The sequence below is a fragment of the Pseudorca crassidens genome, chromosome 2, assembly GCF_039906515.1.
Source record: "Pseudorca crassidens isolate mPseCra1 chromosome 2, mPseCra1.hap1, whole genome shotgun sequence".
Lineage (NCBI taxonomy): Eukaryota > Metazoa > Chordata > Mammalia > Artiodactyla > Delphinidae > Pseudorca > Pseudorca crassidens.
In genome coordinates this window covers 143,855,824-143,874,964 of record NC_090297.1, presented here as the reverse complement: position 1 = coordinate 143,874,964, position 19,141 = coordinate 143,855,824, and the positions used below count along the sequence as shown (strand labels likewise).

General features: G+C 51.3%; 1 protein-coding gene across 2 annotated transcripts in view; it reads left to right on the top strand.

Annotated features, from left to right (window-relative positions):
- Positions 1–5,423: 5,423 nt before the first annotated feature.
- Positions 5,424–19,141, top strand: part of VASH2 (vasohibin 2) — a 37,083-nt gene continuing 23,365 nt past the window's right edge. Inside the window, exons 1-5 of one of the 2 annotated variants that reach the window (XM_067728987.1) lie at positions 5,424–5,588; positions 6,231–6,660; positions 14,219–14,307; positions 18,216–18,272; positions 18,785–18,859. In XM_067728987.1, the coding sequence (XP_067585088.1) occupies positions 6,385–6,660; positions 14,219–14,307; positions 18,216–18,272; positions 18,785–18,859 (497 nt within the window). In that variant the 5' untranslated portion in view covers positions 5,424–5,588; positions 6,231–6,384. The other variant, XM_067728988.1, reaches the window with a different exon arrangement.

Below are 19,141 nucleotides of genomic sequence, written 5' to 3'. Positions count from 1 at the left end.
GTACCTGCCACTAGGTGGCTATATGGCTTCGTTGAGGAATGCTGCTATATTGAGGGCTCAGCATCGGTCTTTTCTGTTGGCCAGTTGGGCTCCTCAGCAACAGCAGTCGCTTTGGGCCAGATCTCGTTTAGATTTGGAAAGGAGGAAGGGTCTGTGATTTTTCACTATGGTGCCTAAAGTTGGCCTTCTGCTCACAGCTCTCTGTTCTGTCTGATGATACAAATCGTGCAACACTTGAGTTGGCTGCTCATCTATCTCACCTCTGGTAGGGTGACCATGGGTATCAGTTTGACTGGGATGGTTCTGGTGTATACCTATGCTCCCCATGTAATTATTACTAGGACCCTTTTAACTCTTAAAAGTGGCTCAATTTAGACAACAAATACTATGGATACCCTCTCCCTAGGAACACCATGACTTATTATCCAAACACCAGGAGTCCCTGCAGATATAGTCACCCTGATCTTCCCTCCTTGCTGTCCATTGTGGTAAGTATTCCCACCTTGTCCTTTATGATTAAGTGCTTTGCAATTCTGTGATTTTTATCATCTCCACGGAAAGTATGGAGCTCAGTTCCACAGCAGCTTTCTCCCTCCCATCGACCCTGGACTACAAGGATAGCCACTACCAGGTGCTCAGAAAACCTCCTTGCTAGTACGCTCTTTATTGCTTTAGTGAAGGGAGCATCCTCTGGGCTGGCCCAGGGAACTAGTCAGGTGGTGGGTTCTTGAGCCACGTATAATACATGCTTCTAATATTCCTTCCTTCCTGAGTCTTCTGACCCATTCCTCGACACTACACAAGGAAGTCTGGCTCTCCACTTTGCTTACTATAGGCCATCAATGAGACCAGGCCCCAAAGAGCCATCCCAGCAAACCATCGGGACAAACTCCGAGCATCCTTGCGGAAACATTAAATCTCGAGCTCTGTGTGAGTATCCCCAAGTCAGTGGATCCTCCCAACTGAGCTTCCTGTTGAACCCCCAAATATAACATCTTCCAGATCCACCCCCACACATATTTCTACAGTTCCTGCCAGTACATGTTAGCCAAGTCCCACAAGATCTTTGGCAAGTATGCATTTTCTCCCTGGAAGAGGACTTTTTCCTGCCAGTGTGGGCTGTGCTGCAACTTGACTCTGGGTTTTGGCAGAGGCAGTAGTGGTGGGGCCAGGTCTCGAGAAGAAGCAGCAGCCATGGAGAAGGGGACCTGGTTTGGGCAGGAACATTCAGGGGATCTGAAGGGTCAAGGTGCTCATCCACCAAGATAGGCCCATCCCAGGTCTCAGGGTTCCAGTCCTTCCCTATCAGGGCTCTGCTTTGACATGGTTGCCTATCAAGGCCATGTGTTTTGTCCTTTTTTTTGCAGTTCTGCTACCCTGTGATCAGATCTTGGGCTTGATTTTATAAGTCTCTCCCACAGTTTCAGGAAATAAGACTTTCCCTTAAAGCCATAGCGGCTCTCTGGTTTTCAGAGCATTCCATGAGTTGGTAGTTAACTGCTCTGAGCCTGTCTTTTTCTGTTTCCAAGGTCTCTGGTACCTGTCATTAGCACTGTTTCCAAACTGACTACCACAGCCACTTGCTCTCCCAATGTCTCGCTCTCCACCCAGTTCACCCCAATTAACCAAGTGAAAGCTTGGGTACGATCGCATATCAAAGCTATTGCCATCTCTCTTATCACCAGCAAAGGACTCTATTGATTTCAGACACCTAGGAGATACAACCCCAAAATCCATCCTGAGGACTTGCTTTTTGAACCTCTTGTGGAACCAACTGTCTTAGCTCTGTTTCTCTACAAAACGTATCTGAAGCAAAGACTAAATCTGACTGAGAAGGCAGTAAGAGTGAGCGAAAAGGGGAATGAGGTGGGCTAGGATGAGAAGACGGTGTGTTATCACGCAGGTAACTGCTTCACCACCCACCGCAAAGAGCCCTGGCAGGTTACTCAGGAGGTATGTCTGCTCAGCCATGCAGGACATCTCCAGACAGGCTGTGTTAGAAGATCATGACTCGGAACAGTCCACAGGGGGCAGGAAGGAAAGAGGGTTTATTTGCCCAGCTCCCTCTCATCTCTTGTTTCTCATTGGTCAGAATGTTCCGCAGAGGGAATTAATTCCCTCGGATTCCCCTCTGATGGCTGCTTAGAAGCCACACCCTGCAGTGTGGCATTTCTTCCGATCCAGAAGTGGTGGAAGAGTCACAGGCTCCGGACATGTGGTCATCCAGCTCGGCTGTGCAGCAGCCGCCTAGAGGGACCTGACTGGGTCAGTGACTGTCAGTCCTAGGTGGCTGAACTACACAGATGTGGTCGGCTGTGCAGGGAGCTGCGGAGGCAGGAGGAAGGCAAGGTCTAGCCGGTGCGATTAGGCTCATAAGGTGCATCTGATACATCCATCGATAGGCTATTAACATCAACAGGTGGTAGAGCTAGAAATAGGATCATCGGGTTAGGATTTTGTGTTATTTATCTTTGAGACCCCAGCGACTGGCACTTGAATCATAAGATACCATCTGAACCCACTTTTTCTTGTTCCAAACCTTCCCACTACATGTCTCTGCTATACCAGTTGTTATGCCAGTGAATGGACATGACCATGCTCTCAGAGGTTGGGCAGCTAGTCATCAGGTGTCCCTGTTCAAGTTGCAAGTAGGCCCTGCCCCACTGTGTGCTATGTCATTCTCACTAACCATCTGAGCTATGGTTACCAAAGGGAAAGGGTGGGGGCATAAATTAGGAGTTTGGAATTAGCATATACACACCACTATATATAAAATAGGTAGCCAACAAGGACCTAGACTCAATATTTTGTAACGATCTATAAGGGAAAAGAATCTGAAAAAGAACATATATATATTTGTATATATAAATAATGTATATGTATATATATATAACTGAATCACTTTGCTGTACACCTGAAACTAATACAACATTGCAAATCAACTATCGTTCAATTAAAAAAATTAAAAAGAAGCAGAAAACAACAACCAAACCCCAAAACCCATAATCTGTCTGGCCTGTGTTCACTTGAGTGTCATGTAACACAAAATACACAAAGAAATGAAGAACAGAGTTGGCTGGTCCACACAATTAGCACAATTCTCAAATGCAAAAGAATTCTGAACAAAAGGGCCCTTCTCCTTTCCAGTCCTTTCAATGGGACACTGCAGCTCACTTCACAAGGCTTCTTACCACCTCTTTGGAAAATTAGCCAAATCTCACAACTCTCTTCATAGACCATTTCATTTGCCTCCCCACTGCACCCCATCTCCTAGGGAAAAGAGAACAGATAGTTGGAATACTGGAGATGAAAAACAAAAGCGTTTCCCTCAACTGTCAAGGAGTCCTGAGGTGCCTGGGGCGGGAAGATGAACCGATAATCCTCTCTGGTCCCTAGGATTTTGATTCAGGTAAAGCAGGAACCAGTCCCTGGTTTGACAGGGACATTGTAGTTGTTTGGATTTGGCCTGAGTCGCGACACTGGGAATCGATGCCAAGGACAGTGAAACATGCCAGACATTCTTCGATGTTCACCAACTGGTCTGATCACTTGAGCTTTGAGAACTCAGTTTTCTCCTGAGGGGTGGTTAAGCCATATACTCACCCTCTGTATAGAGATCTGCATCCTGAAATCCTAGTCACCTGGGACTTGAAACCCCTGGGGAAGCAAGGAGAAGGGGACAGATTTGAGAGATGAGTGAAAAAAGAAGGGAGGAAGAATGTTCGAGATGAGAAAACAGCTCACCCTCTGAGGCATGTTTTCTCCTAATCAGGAAATGAAAACTGAGTCAATTATATATTGAGAGGATAATTCTCTTTTAATTCCCTAATGTTTTCTTCAAGTGTGCTTGTTCCACTTGAATTATTCAGACAATTTCCTGAATATTATTCTTAGGTCCATTTCCTCTGTCTATCCAGACCTAAGTTAGTCTCCTTATGGAATCTATAAAGTCCTGGGCTCTGTCTGTAGCTGTGCAGGACTGGTCCAGAATCCAGGTCTCCTCACCCAACACCTGGCTCTCAGCTACCCTCTAGCACTCGCCTCTCACCACACCCTCCTCTGAAAGAGAAGTTCCAGGGTTAAGCATCCAGATAGAGATCTGTCATCAGTGGTCTTTGATGACCGCATTCTTTTTTTTTTTTTGCGGTCCGCGAGCCTCTCACTGTTGCGGCCTCTCCCGTTGCGGAGCACAGGCTCCGGACGCGCAGGCTCCAGACGCGCGGGCTCAGCGGCCATGCCTCACGGGCCATGCCTCACGGGCCATGCCTCCCGGGCCCAGACGCTCCGCGGCATGTGGGATCTTCCCGGACCGCGGTACGAACCCGTGTCCCCTGCATCGGCAGGCGGACTCTCAACCACTGCGCCACCAGGGAAGCGCTGATGACTGTATTCTTAATTCGAGGTTAACTTAGCATTGCTGTCACAGCTGCTTCACTCCCCTCAAAGCTGGCAGGCTGGCCTGGAGTTTAAAGAGAAAGCATATTATGGTCAGGTTCCCAAGTGTCCATAAAAGAGGAAGTCAGAAGATCACAGAATCTTAGAGCCAGAACAGGCCTTGGAGAGTGAAGGGTCTGCTCTCCTCTTTTCATAAAGCGGCTACGGCCCAGAACAGGCAAATGGCTTGTCCTGGATCACACAGCTTTGCCAAGTGATAAACCTGGACTTAGGGCCAGACCTCAGGTCAGTAGTCTGGTGCTCCTCCTCATCTTGCTCTTCTTTTAAGAAAAAAAAAAAAAAAAGAAGAAGAAGATGCCTTTAAGGAAAAGGTGTTTCCCTGGAGAGTGTGGGAGGGTCTCCACTTCACAGTGGCTCTGAAGCATCTCTCCACCCTCTCATAACTCAGTAGCTGTGACAGAACAGTGGGGACCTGGCTGACCTCCCCGGCTTTAGTGTTGCATATCAGCTTGGTTTAAAGGGACTTTATTAATCATGACTAATGTCAGAGGGTATATGGCTGTGTCCCCTTCTTAGTTTTGGGGAATTTGTAATGTAGGATTAAAAAAAAAAAGATTTAATATTGTGCCGTCACGTTTACATGCCTGCCTGAACCATCCATCACTGCCTGGTAGCGGCAGGTGACTGTGTGCCCAGCCTTCTTCAGGGAATGCTGTCCTATGACAAGCCCTCCTCTACCTCAGGGTCACTTCTTGGGTGGCTTTAATTCTCCTCTGCTTCCCATAGTTGCTTCCCCCGCAGTGCCGCGACCCTTGGGGAAACTCTGTCTTAAGTCCCAGGGACAAACGCTCCAGCCCCGCGGGGCTCGCAGGACAAGACAGCGATCGGATTTCGCGCTGCGGCCCAGCTCCCCCTACTCTTCACCCCTCCCGCCCGGGAACCCCGGGAGCCAATCAGAGCGTCGCGGAGCTCCGGGTTGTAGAGTCCCGCGCCCGGGACCCGCCCCTCTTTGTTGCGGTGGCCAATGGACGCAGTCGGAACATCGGCGGCTGCCCGGGTGACTCGCTTATATGTCACAGAATAACATTAGAGGATGGGACATGGAATGAGGCGACGGCCGCAGCGGCCCCAGCAGCTCCCGCCACCCCCGCCGCCCGGAGAAGCCGTGCAGCCATGAGGCCGACCGTCCAGAGGTAGGGTCCGGGAGCTGCGGTGCGCCCTTCCCGCGCCCCGCCTGCAGCCATTTCCCCGGGGTGCCTGGCGCTGGAACTCAGGGAAGGGGGCGGGTGGAGCCACTGCCACTGGAGCCTGGGGGCCGGGGCCGCCCCTCGTCCGCCCAGCTTCGGGAGGGCTTCTTGGAAGAAACGCGGCCGCTTTTGCAAGCCGAGGCTGTCGCTGGGCTCTCGCGGCAGCCCCGGGCGCTCACGTGCCGGCACGTTCTGGCTCGGCTCGGCGCTCGGCCACATCTGGCGACCAAGGGACGTGTGGAGCCTTGCGGGGACCTCCTGTTCCATCCCACTGCACGAGCTGTCTTTCTTCTCCCTACCCCGTCCACTCCGCAGCCTCCACGCTCCTTGTCTTTCCCTTCCACGGTTTAGGTAGGTGTGAAGATTTGTGGCAAAATTCAAGTCGCCTTTCTAGGTAATGGCAGGGCTGGAAGCTCGTGTGCAATTCCCTAGTGGGTGGGGGGGGCGTCCTGTCCGCTCGCGGGGGGAGCGGACAGGGAAGTGGGGACACGTCGAAGCCCCCACACCCCCGTCTTGGCCACGGCCCCCTTCTTGGTTCCTCCGGGTGTCTACTTACCCGTCGTATGTGCTGGGTCTCACTGATTTCAGGCACGGCCCGTAAGCGGAGTTCCAGCCGCCGCTGCCCCTTCGCGCGTCCTGCGGCCGCCAGAAGCATGGAGAAGGCCGCCCCCGCGGGGCGCTGATCCCCGTGCCGCGCCCGCGCGCACACGCCCCTCGCCGCCCTCCCCGCCCCTGCCCCACCATGACCGGCTCGGCGGCCGACACTCACCGCTGCCCCCACCCCAAAGGCGCCAAAGGCACCCGGTCCCGGAGCAGCCACGCGCGGCCCGTGAGCCTCGCTACTAGCGGGGGCTCTGAGGAGGAGGACAAAGACGGCGGGGTGCTGTTTCACGTTAACAAGAGCGGCTTCCCCATCGACAGCCACACCTGGGAGCGCATGTGGATGCACGTGGCCAAAGTGCACCCCAAGGGGGGAGAAATGGTGGGCGCCATCAGGAACGCCACCTTCTTAGCAAAGGTTAGTGGCTCCGAAGGAAGGGGGTGGTGTGGGCAGTGATGGGACCATTTTGCCTGTACGTAGCAATTTCCATTTTCCTGGTCCTGCTGCAGACTCCCTTCCCCTCCTCATTTTTCACAACAGCCTCCACCCTCTTTGCTTAATTGAGATGTTTGTCTTGGACGTCTTAGAAATGGGGGAGGGAGAGAAAGGGGGCTTGCTGTCCTGGGACTGTGTGGTCGGCTTGTGCCAAGGTTTCTTTGAATCTGGAGCCAAACTCTATCATTTACTTAGCTCCGTGTACATCCTGCTTCAACGAAGACTGTAGCCACCAAGTAGCACCAGTGATGCCAAGAGCGCATAGGCCCCCTAGGGATCCCACCCGCTTATCCTCTTTGGAGTCTCTTGGTCCTCCTCTGTCCCCCCTTCGCAAATGATTTATTAGGCTGTGAATGAATTTACAGTCAACCAGTCAGACTTCTCAGCGTGAATCATTCCTAGACTTTTTGCCAATTTTTTTTTTTTATGACAGTGACTTTCACCTCTGAAACTTGCAAAACAGTCAGCTCTCTCTTTTCCCAGCTTATCTGAGCTCTGACAAAAAAGAGTTTTAACTGTGGCTTAAAAGGGACTTTCCAGTACACATGATGAATGAATCTCACTGGATAGAGAAAGAGGCTCAGGAGTGAAGCTCTTTCTACCTGGGAGAGAAGCCAGTGAGCCAGTTGGGTTTGGTGGCCAAAGATAATGTTAGTAAGATGGAGGAAGATGTGCAGCGGTCGCTGTACGAAGCACGAAAATGCAAACTGGAGGAGAAACGCCGCAGAGCCTGGGGGTTGTAGCATGGCGGATGGTTTCCCATCCATCCTGGGGACACTGGTATGGCCAAGAAGATTCCTGGACAGGTCTAGGAATGCCAGACCTGAGACCTGGAAGGCCATCTGGTCGAGCCCCCAACCTGGAGCATCTGGTGACCTGAGCATCGGAGCCTGCAGGCCAGAAAGCTGTGTGTGCCCTTGGGAAAAGTGACAGAGCCTGTAAGCTTCCTGCTGTAGTTGGTTATGGTGTTTGATTACCCTGCTGGTCAATGAGATCTTCGTTATGCCCAGCGAGAATCTTGCCTGCTTTTATGTCAGCTATAATGACCCTGCTGAGTCCTCCTTGAGGACTCAGAGCCTGAGAACAACTCTGATACTGCAGTGCAGCTCTGACTTCGGAGTCTGTCCTCACTTAAGTGAGCCTTTCTCATTTAGCACCCTTAGCACCTGATTGTGACTTCTCATTGTGGCTTCATCTTTCTCCCAACATTGTGGGTGGGGACCCCCTCTCTGTGGGAATCAGACAATGTCAGGGTTGGTAGAGACCAGTCCTGTACCTCTCAGCAGAATCCCTTCCTCTTTCTGAAGGCCTCCTGGGAATGGGGGGCTTGTCGCCTCACAGGGAAGCTCCCAGGCGTGGCCAGATTGGGTCACTGGGAAACTCTTCTCTGAAGCTGAACAGAGCTCCTCCTTGGTCACATGTCACCACTGATTCTTGTGCTCAAGAACCAAAGGGCGGCACACGTCGACTTCCTGTGCTACTCACAGCTCCCTCGAATGTTACGAGATGGTTCTCTTGGAGTCAGGAAAGGACCTGGAGTGAAAAAATCAAGGGACTGAATTCTGGTTGTGCTACCTCTAGCTTTGTGGCCTAGGTCACTCACTTAAAATCTCCGGCCTTAGTTTTCTGACCTATAAAATGTGAGTAGATCAGATTTCATGTGAAGTTCTTTCCAACTCTCAAATCCCGTGGTGTTGTGACCCATTAGTCTTCAGGTTCTAGTCATCTGTGTGACACGTGCACTGGATTATTCTGCATCTTCCTTTAATCGTCTTTGTCCACAGGTAGTTCCTTTCACCTTTACTTATGTGTCATAGTTCCCAGATCAGCTCACTTTCCTCCTCCTCTTTCTAGGACAGTTGCTAGTTTGTCATCAGTCAGTCCCCGAAAACATGAGCACAGTAAGAAGCACAATGTTCTAAATGTTGCCTGAGCAGCTTAGAACATAAATTACTGCTTCCTGAGACTCGTACTTGATACGTCCGTTATTGTGGCTGAATTCTGGGTTCTTAAAAAATGAGCTTTCTTTCTTGCTTTTTTTTTTTTTTTTTTTTAATATAGCGGCCATATCATATTGTACTTTCATAGTAACTGGAAGGTCACATGAAAACTGCCAAGCCAGGGCATCCCCGGGCTGAACATGGGCATTGGCTTTTTGCACCTAAATAAAGAGCTTCCCATTTCTCTCTTACACTGCATCATAATGCTTGGTTCTCCATCCTCAACGCCCATCACAGCATCCCCTTTCTCCCTGGTCCTGGCGTTCCCCAAACCATGACCCCTATGCAGGCCCTGGGATGGGGAGAGCTTTGGAAGTTCCTGTTTCCAGGAGCCACTCCTCTCTGATTTGAGGGCTATTCCTGCACTCAGCTAAGCAGACTTTTTCCTCTGGGGCCAAGTCCTTTTCTCCTTTAATCAGATCAGTGTCTTGCTGAGGAATTTGTACAGAAGGGGGGTGGTGGAGTGGTGGTGGAAGGGTTGGAGTGTTTCAGGGAGGTGAACCTTTTTTGGCAATTGAATTGTGGACTGAGAAGCAAAAGACGTGGCCAGGGGAAGGTGTCAAAGGCCTAAGAGGAGGACTGAATGACACTTTCTTTGACCACAGGACATTTTGTTAGCAGCCGTGGTAATTTCTGCCCAAAGATCCAGGTGCCCCCGCTGGGGAAAGCGGGACAGGTGTCCCCTGCTCTGCAATCCTAAATTTGTGACTGCAGCCTTCTCCCCTGGTGGTTACTGAGTCTGAAGTTAACAATTGACTAGGTGAAAGCCAGGGTTTTTCAGGGATAGTGCAAGAAAGCAGCATGGGTCAGTTGGAGGATAGTAGAGGTTGGGAAGGGAGGGGCAGAGAGGATGGCTGGCCCAGAAAAAACAGCTGGGCCGACTAGGAAACAGCACCTCCTGCTTCTCTACTGGCTGGAGCCCGACTCTCCTGGGGCAGCCAGCCAGATGGATTGAGCAGGAAACACCAGGCCGTTTCTTGCAGACGCCACGTTTTTGCGGCTCATTCTCACGCTGATCCCAAATTGGGAAATAATTCACATTTAGAGGACTCAGCTTTGTGTGAGTGAAGAAGAGTGAGGGCTTTGGGGCCAGACTTTGCTGCGGTCAGGGCTCCACTCCTGCCCCCTGCTGGCTCACACAGGCAGTGCACTTTCTCTCCTGTCCTGTGTTCAAAACCATCCATATGTCCGACCTTCCTGCTCAGCCCAAGGTTGTGACCGCTGGACCAGGTCACCATGAACAGATTCCTGGCTGCTCCCGATGCAGGAGCCTGGGGCCCATCCTTGGCCCAAGAGTGATGTTCCATGCTCGCCCCCCGCCCAAGGTTGCCAGAGAAAATTCTTCTGCCTGGCACCTGCACAGTGTATAAGGCTTCGCAAAAGGCTTCGCTTTCTCCTTGTACTTTCTTGTTAAAGACTCCTGGTGCCTGGGGCTCTCGATGCCTCTCTGGCTCCTTTCCTGGCTTCTCCCTTCTTTCCACATGGTGATGCATGGTGATGATACACACTCGTGTCCTTCCACATCCCTTCTTGCATTCTCCTGACAGGGCATTGCATTTGGCAAGAATGGAGTGAAAGAGAGCCTGTCCACAAAAGCTTGCCTTCATTTTTCTTCTTGAATAACCGTATTCCTGTCCACTCCCCTCCTTCCCCCGCTATTCCCTACCCTCAGGGACCCCACCCCCTAACTGTAGGCACAGTGCCTGTGTGGAGAGGGTGGTTTTGATGTGTGCCCCCTAGATTCTGCCATCATCAGCTGGGCTGTGGTTTGAGATGGCTGGATGCAGGTGGCAGGAGGGAAGCTAGAGGGCCAGGGCCAGGGGAATTCTAGGTTGGAGTCTCGGCTGAAACGGGGCAGGAAAATAACAGGAGAGACTCTCAGGACCCCAGTCAGGGAGGAGGAGAAAAAAAAGGAGTGTGCCCTGGTCTTTTCATAAAAGGTTGTACCAATTAATTTTCCCATCATGCCGTATGAGAGCATCTTCACCAGCACTGAGTATCCACATTTCAGAATATCTCTGCTAATTGGAGAGGACAAAAATGACATTTTGCAGTGGCTTTAATTTGCAGTTCTTAAATTGTTAGTGTGCTGGAACATTTAAAAAAATATTTATTCCCTATTTGCATTTCTTCTTTTGTGAATTGTCTTTTCACGGCCATTTAAAAAATTGTGGTAACGTATAATTTACCATTTTAACCATTTGAAGTGTACAGTTCTGTGAATTAAATATATTCACATTGTTGTGCAACCATCACCACCTTCCATCTCCAGAAATTTTTCTTCTTCCCTAAAACTTTGTACCCATTAAACACTGAGTTCCCATTTCTCCCTCCTCTCATCCCCTGGCAACCACCCTTCTACTTTCTGTCTCTATGAACTTGACTACTACAGGAATCTCACATAAGAGAAATCATTCAATATTTGTCCTTTTGTGACTGGATTATTTCACTTAGCATAAGGTCTTCAAAGTTCTGGCACGTATAGCATGTGTCAGAATGTCCCTCCTTTTTAAGGCTGAATAATATCCCATTGCATATATGCTACATTTTGTTTATCCATTTATCTGTTGATGGACACTTGGGTTGCTTCCACTTTCTGGGGCCATTTTCTTTTCATTGAGGCCTAGAGAGCTTTCTTATCACTTTGTATGAACTCTTCATGAATTAAGGATATTAACTCATGGTCACCACGTGTCCACAGGGGAAGTGGATGTTTTCATCCTCTTCCATCAGGCTGAGAAGGCATCTTGGTGATGCTCCTAAGTTGAGTGTCTGGGGGCTCAGGCCCCACTGATTCTGTTTTCCAGTTACTGAAAAGTGGAGGCCATTCAGGCTCCCCCATCTAGACCTCTGAAAACACACTGTTGATGAATAATGATAACACAGCTAACACTTAAAAAACACCGAGTGCCAAGCCCCAAGTTGTCCGCTTTATACATTAGGTCATAGAATCCTCACAACCAGCTCAGAAGGTTTGAAGTAGGTGATCTCCTCTCCTATTTTATCAGGAAGGAACTGGAGGCTTAGAGAGGCCATGCAGCTTGCCCAGGGTCCACAGCAGTAGGTGACAAAGCAAGGACTTATAATTATACCCCAAGGAGCCTGCCTGGTTTATAGTCCATCATCCTGTGGGGCCTTGGCAGCCCGAGGTGCTGGTTGGGAGCTGCCCCAGCCTGAGCCCCAGCCTGAGCCCCCGCCAGCTGTCCCAGACGGCAGGGTGGGCTGTAGCCAGATGACATCATCCCCTCAGCAGTCTCGGCTTTTCTCCCACCACAGCCCGGCTCCCCAGCTGGGGTTTGGGGAATGTGACTGCAGCTCCTGCACTCACTCTTAGCCCGGGGCTGAGGTAACCAGGCAGCTGTTTTGAAAAGCCCTCGGGCGCCACTGGGCTGCTATTCTGAGGACCGGCTGCCGCCTGACTCCCCCCATCATCTGGCTCTTGTGGGTTCCGCTGGGCTTGGGGGAGTTGCAATAACTTGGTGGTCGGCCCCCAAAGCTGACTCAGAGCCAGGTCACTCCGGCTTCCTCAGGGCTTTGGCAAAGGGACATCCCTCTGGGGACCCTTCAGGTGGCTGGCGATTCTCCGGGGCGTTGTCCCATGCATGCCAGGGTAGAGGTGTGCTCCTGCCTTCATAAACTGTGTCGTTCGCCACCTCCCTCTTGTACCTGGCTTAGAGCTGGGAACACTGGAGGTGCGAAAGGAATGGTTGTTCTCAGTCTCTCCTGCTTCCTTACTTCTCTGTGAAAGCTCTGGCACATTCTTAGGCGGAATTCCAGGTGTGGGTAGCTCAGTGGACGTTACTGCCCAAAGCAGGGACGAGCGTCCTCACGTTTGCTAGGTCGGAAACACCAGGACGCGCTTTGTATTTTGACGCTGGGCTGGGCAGGGGTGTTGTGGGAATGGCCGCATAAGCAGATGTTCAGATGGGAACATTTTGCTCCCAAAAATGACTCTCCAAGACAGGAATGTGATTGGAGTTGATATGTTGTAAACAAAATGTTTGCAGAACAGCTGTGTGAGTGTGTGCACACAGTCCCACATTCTCTCTCTTTCACACATGCAGTCATGAACACACACACACACACACACACACACACACACACACACACACGCTCTGCACCTTGGCTGTGAAATAGGATGTGTGACTAGTTCCCTTCTATTTTAAGTAAAAGCAGCAGAAGGTGTAGAAGTATGAGGAGCCTCCTGCTTCAGGCCCGGGGGACCCCCTCGCCCTCCAGCTTGTCTGTGGGGCCTGAGCTTGCAGAGCTGGAGACAGAAGTGGGGACCGTCCGTGGGCAGCGTCTGGCGCTGGTGCCCAGCCAGGCTGCCCAGTGCTGTCCCTCAGTCTGTTCACCAGTGGCTTCACCTTCCATCAGCTAAGTACTAAATCCCCAGGGCCTCCCTTTCCCTGTTTCCTTAGAGGGTGGAACTAATCTGTCCTGCGGGCCCCTTCTGCCCCTCCCTAAGCGGCTTAGTCCTCCTTCCTGCGGAGCTACAGACCCACATGGGCTGAGTGTCTCTGTCACCAGCGCCCCTCCCCCCCGCCCATCAGACAGGCCGAGGTTAAGGGACTGGGTAACACAGAGAAGAAATAAAGCAGAAACTGCTCCCTTGCTTCCCAGGAGTGACTGGATTGGAAGCCCCTGCTTCCTCTCGCTCTTGGCCTGGTCGGCAGGGTTGCTCAGAGCTGGGTGGTGTCTCAGCTCTAAATTCCCGAGAAGAGGGACTTAACCTCCCCCTTTTCAGTCCTGCCCGCCGTTGCTCCCTTCCCTTCCCTTCCCAGCGGGGGTTAGAACTTCATACTCTCAGCTGGTGAATGTTGACCAAGAGGCAGACTAGGAGATGCCCAGGCAGACTGGGCAGCCGGGTGGGGTCAAAGGGTAAGATGGCTCATGAGTGAGAGGAGCTGCACTTAGCTGGGAAGATTCGAGGCAAGAAGGGAATCTTTCCTAGTGCACTCGGGGCTGGACTCAGGCAATGGATGTGATGGGCATTGCACGGGGTGCTGTTGAAGAGAAATGGCATGTGTAGCACCATGTTGCATTCCTTCGGGGCGCCATTCATCTTGTATTCAGTGGTGCCCTGGAGTGGACACATGCAATGGTGACACCAGCCATGCAGCAAAAGTGTAGTCGTGCAGTAGAAGTGTGAGGATTAATGGAGCACCTCTGAACCCTCCTGGACCAGGCCTGGGGAGGCGGGGGACACTATAGGACATGGTCCTTGGCCTCAAGAAGGGCTGAGGCTCCCATGGGGAGGCAGGCGGTGTTCATACCACAACACAGAAAGGGTCATAGAGAGCCGCTGCGACCCAGGGTGGAGTATGTGCCAAGGGAACGCAGAGAGAGGACTGGCCGGTCTGGGGAGACCTTGTCCAGGAGGCACCAGTTGAACGGGTGCCCAGGCCAGCGTGGCCATCTGCCTTCAGGAGTAGCTCTGCAACTCCTTGATAAAATGATCTCTCTCTACTTCCCTGCAGCCTTCGGTACCCCAGGTTCCCAACTACAGGCTGTCGATGACGATCCCAGAGTGGCTCCAGGCAGTCCAGAACTACATGAAGACACTACAGTATCCTTCCGACCAGGGTCTGAGCAGACCCAGCCCGGGGACAGGCGTGATGATCGCAAGCCTGGTGGCGGCTCTGTCCCCACCTGGTCAGCAAATGCTGTCTGAGGTTGGCGAGGCCGGGCACGGAGGGATGCCTCGATGTGAGAGTCTAGAAGAAGTGACACTGGAGGACGTCACTGCAATGATCAGACCCTCTCCGTTTAAGCAGGGTGTGGGCCGGGACGGCAAAGGGCAGCGGAACAACGGTGGGCAGCACACGCCCCACTTCCTTCCACCTACTCTTTCTCCACCTCCTCCTCCTTGGTTATCCTTGGCTCCCTCCATCTCTCTTCCTGTACCAGCTTTCTTTCTCCCTGTTCCTTCCTAGCCTTTTTTTTTTTTAGTATATCTGTTTATTTATTTATTTATGGCTGCGTCGGGTCTTAGTTGCGGCACACGGGGTCTTCGTTGAGGCGTGCGGGATCTTTTGTTGCAGCGTGTGCTCTTTGTTGTGGCGCGCAGGTTTTCCCTCTCTAGTTGTGGTGCACGGGCTCCAGGGCGCATGGGCTCAGTAGTTGTGGCGTGCAGTCTCAGTTGCTCCGTGGCATGTGGGATCTCAGTTCCCAGACCAGGGCTCGAACCCGAGTCCCCTGCGCTGGAAGGCGGATTCTCAACCACTGGAGCGCCAGGGAAGCCCCCCTCCTAGTCTTCTGTTCCTTTTCTTTCCTTTCACTTTTTGCCCTGATCCTGACCACTCATCCTCTACAAGAGGCCCACCTGGCGCTGCCTTTGGCGGCTGGTGCCCTTGGTCCATTCTGCATGAATGAATGAGGCCCTGGGCTGGGGGCCCTCTCCCCTCATGTGAGTTTGAAGAAGAGCTGAGAAGTCCTGTGGGTCCAGGCTGGGTGCAGACCAGTGAGTCTGTGGCCCCTTTTCTCCCCCAGTGTTCGCAGTCAGGAGTACATCTGTTCTGAGCGCCCATTTGAGCTACGTTGTAAGAACCAAGGGGCAGGGTCAGATGTTCCCCTCGCCACGGCCGGTGCTTTATCAGGGATGGGAGTCAGACGGGAGCCGGGCCAACAGAGGGAGGTGTATGTGAGTGGGACAGGCCGTTTGCCCAAGCGAGTCAGTGAGCATCTCAGCTAAGCCAGCATCGGACTCCCCGCCGAGGCAGCTGCCGCCATCCTAGCCCCCAGCACATTGTTCAGGAGGTCTGCTGACCTCTGCCCTTCCTCCCTAAAGGCATAGAGCTTAGCAGAAAGGATTTCACGGGGCACTGCACACGTGTCCCACGTGCCTGGGAAGAGGCCTCCCCTCTCTGTGCTGTAGGCAAGAAGCTTTCCTGTGGACTTCTGTGTTTTCCCTGAAGGGAAGGGTCCTACCCGATGAGAACTGCAGCTCGTTTGGGTGGGCAGATTACTTGATTAGCCTCTCAGTTCCCACTTCGCGAACTGTGAACTCCCCTGCATGGCATCTTCCTCATAGAATCCTGAAGCGATATTAGAGAAGATAACACCAGCCTCCAGGGGTCAGGCGGACAGTTCTAGCCCACGGAAGGCTGAGGTCGGTGCTGATTGCTGAACTGGGACCGCACGTGGGGAGTTCCATGTGGCCCAGAAGCATAAACTCCTGCCGGAGTCAACCCTGGACCCCAAAAGCTGAACCTTCCTGGATGTGATCGACTCCTCACAGAACGTTCCAGAAGGTGACAGAAATTAGCATGGCTCCCCCCTTCTATTTAGGACATGGTCTTCACAAGGATCATCTGGCTGGAGATTAAAGAGGACGAGCCTGGCCGCTGGGAATGCACTGATGGGGCAAATTTGCATGTGCTTTACATATCATTGGCTCATTCTGCCGGAAAGGCTGCAGCCCATTCTCAGTCCTGAAGGATCTGCGTTTTCATTTTTCCCTTCGCTGACCCACTGTGATGTTCACTGAGCTGGTTCAGTGACTGCAGAGAGGGCTGGAGAAGGGAAAGCACCACCATGCTACTGGGATCAGGCTCCAGGTCACCTGGCCGTTGGAGTAACCTCTTTGCTCTACCTCCTGACCAGCCTTTTATTTAGTTCCTTGGGCCTTCCTACTGCTTTGTCCTGGATACAGTGACTGATGCTAGGGTATGGGGACCGATTGGGGCCAGCCCTGACCACAGATGTCCTCAGCTGGGGACAGGAAAGGACAAATCCTACCTTCCCTTCTGACAACCTCACAGCGTTGGCCAACTGGAGTGCTGACCTTGCACTGGGTTCTGGAAAGAGAAGTCCCCACCCCCGAGCTCTGCTGTGTAGGGAGCAGAGGGTGAAGTCTCTCTCTTCAGGCAGCGTTTACAGGAGGCTGTCCTCCCCACCTCACTTTCAGGGGCCCATAACTGTAAGGAACGGAGAAAGAATGGTCAGGTAGTTTTTTATTATTTTATTAGGGGTTTGTCTCACTCCATGCACTAGATGTATAAACTAGATATAGGAACAGGGGGAAAATTGGTCATATAAATAGAACTTTTGCCAATTGCATGCTACTTTAAATATACAAGGAATCTCACTATTTGAATGAAATCTTTGGTAAAGTGAAAAATCATTTCACAGTGAGGCTACATAGCCCTTCATTTTTCTCTCTTATCTCTAGGGTTTTGTATATTGTATTTTTAAAAATCTGGACAAGCCTGTATTGTTATTGGTTATTCTTATGGCTCATGCTGGTAATTTCTAAACGGTGAGCTTGTTAAAGTCATCCCCTGGCCCTCACCCTAGAACCTCCAATTCGACAGTCCCAGGTGGGGCGACTCTGACATCAGGGGCTAAGACCATGGCCTGAAATCAGAATCTCTTAAGGATGGAGCCCAGAATCTGCTTCTAACAAACCCTCCAGGTGATCGTTACATATGTTTGTGTCTTAGCGGCCAAGCACGTCTTTGCCCGGAGAGGAATCCCAACGCTTGTCGGGAGGGTGTGCAGTGCATTGAGGTGATCATCGCCACTTTTCTGCAGCTGCCCATACCACTGTAGGGGCACACATCTAACCTCGCTTCCTGCCTGGGCTACAGGTTCATGCTTCATTAGCACCTTCCCAATGTGCACTTTTTCTATAGGATTTTGTTTGAGGCAGGAAAAAGAAACATATAAAACAACTTTTCTTCAGGCTCAGAAAAAAATCAAGATCCAGTCTCAGAGAGCCCGGTATCTGAGAATCTCCAGTCTCCTTCAGAATGAGCTGGTGCGGGCTTGCCAGTCCCTGAGACCTTGTGGGCAACCAGCTAAATCGCAGTTTGTGGTTAGTGCTGTCATCTTCTCAGATCTAGTCATCAATGTCAAATAGCAGTCCAGGCATGAAATGAAAGTGCTATCTCCACAGTAGGCTCTGCTGCAGAGTCTGCACTCTTGAGAAACCCTACTACCATCTACCCACCTTCCATCCTTCCTTTCACCCATCCATCAACCTACCTTTCTGTCTGTCCAGCCACCCAACCAGCTTTCCATTAATCCATGCATCTACTCTTCTATCAATTCCATCCTTCCTTCCTTCCTTCTATCCACCCATCCATTCACTTATTCTTCATTTATTTAATAATATTTGCTAAATGGAATATGTTGGGCTTGTGCCAGGCTTTATGGGTGAGACAAAGATGATAAATGGTCCCAACTCTCAAAGGGCTTGTAGTCTAGTAGGTGAATTAAGACAGGTAGTCAACTAAACAAAATACAGAGCAGATTGAAACTAGCTATTGTATAGATCCAGGGTGCTTTGGGGCCTAAGTTAGAAAGTAGATTTCTGGGGCAGGACAGAGAGGAGGAAGATACTGTTGGCAATCTTCTGGCTACAGGCCACCTTCTGGAAAGCCCCCACTTCCTCATCCCTTTGAGAAATCCCTCTGCTGGATTACCGGGACCTTTGGAGTTTTCTGTCACTTTCCCTTTACATACTTCACACAGATACAATCATACAGGGACCCAGTTCTTTGAAATTAGGAAAATGAGACCGCTGAGTGGGTAAGTGGTGCATGATCTGTGGGCCAGGTGACCGTGCTCCTATCTGAGAGCTGTCATCTTTCTCTCCCACTCTCTCTCCTTCATCCCGATGCTCAAATATTCTGGCCTGTAAGGGGTAGGGGTGCCCCGGGCCGGGTTGGAGGTGGGGCTGAGCTAAGCTCAGTGGTGGAGACTAACGCAGGGGTGGGGCAGACCTGTGAAATTTGTTTTATGTGGCCTTTTTCACTTGCTCCGTGGTGACACCCGTGTCCTGGGTTAGTGGGAGGGTGCTGTGGAATAAGAGCACTGATCTCCCGGAACTGCGTCTTGCAGAGAGGAGTGCAGAATTGAGGAATTTAGTTCCACCAGGTGCGGGTGTGCTTTGCGAGTCTCCTCCGAGGCAAGTTCTGCCCTTTCTCTCTGTACTCCTGCACGCTGCCTAGTGTGGCGATGGGCATGCCTGGTGGATGGGCACACAGACCGACTGCATAATTAAATAAGTCTGAGATCCTTTGCTGTGCTCTACCCTACAGGTTAATGGAAACAGCGAAAGAAATGACTCGGGAGTCCTTGCCTATCAAATGCCTTGAAGCTGTCATCCTGGGCATGTATCCTTTAAGTGATGTAAGCTTAAATTTACTCCATAGATGATGGCTTCACTGTGGGGCTGCTTGTGCCTTTTTTTTTTTTTTTGCTTGTGCCTTTAACATCCTAGATCCACAGAGAAGATGCCTGTTGTCTCCTTGGAGGAAAGTGTCAAGCCCTCCTGGTGCTTCTCTCGAACTTTCACCATCTGGAGTTGAACCAAATCAGAGCTTGGACCATCATCAGTGTAACTTGTGAGCTGAAGCCTGCATCACGGCCAGCTCCCAGGCCAGACGCATTAGTCA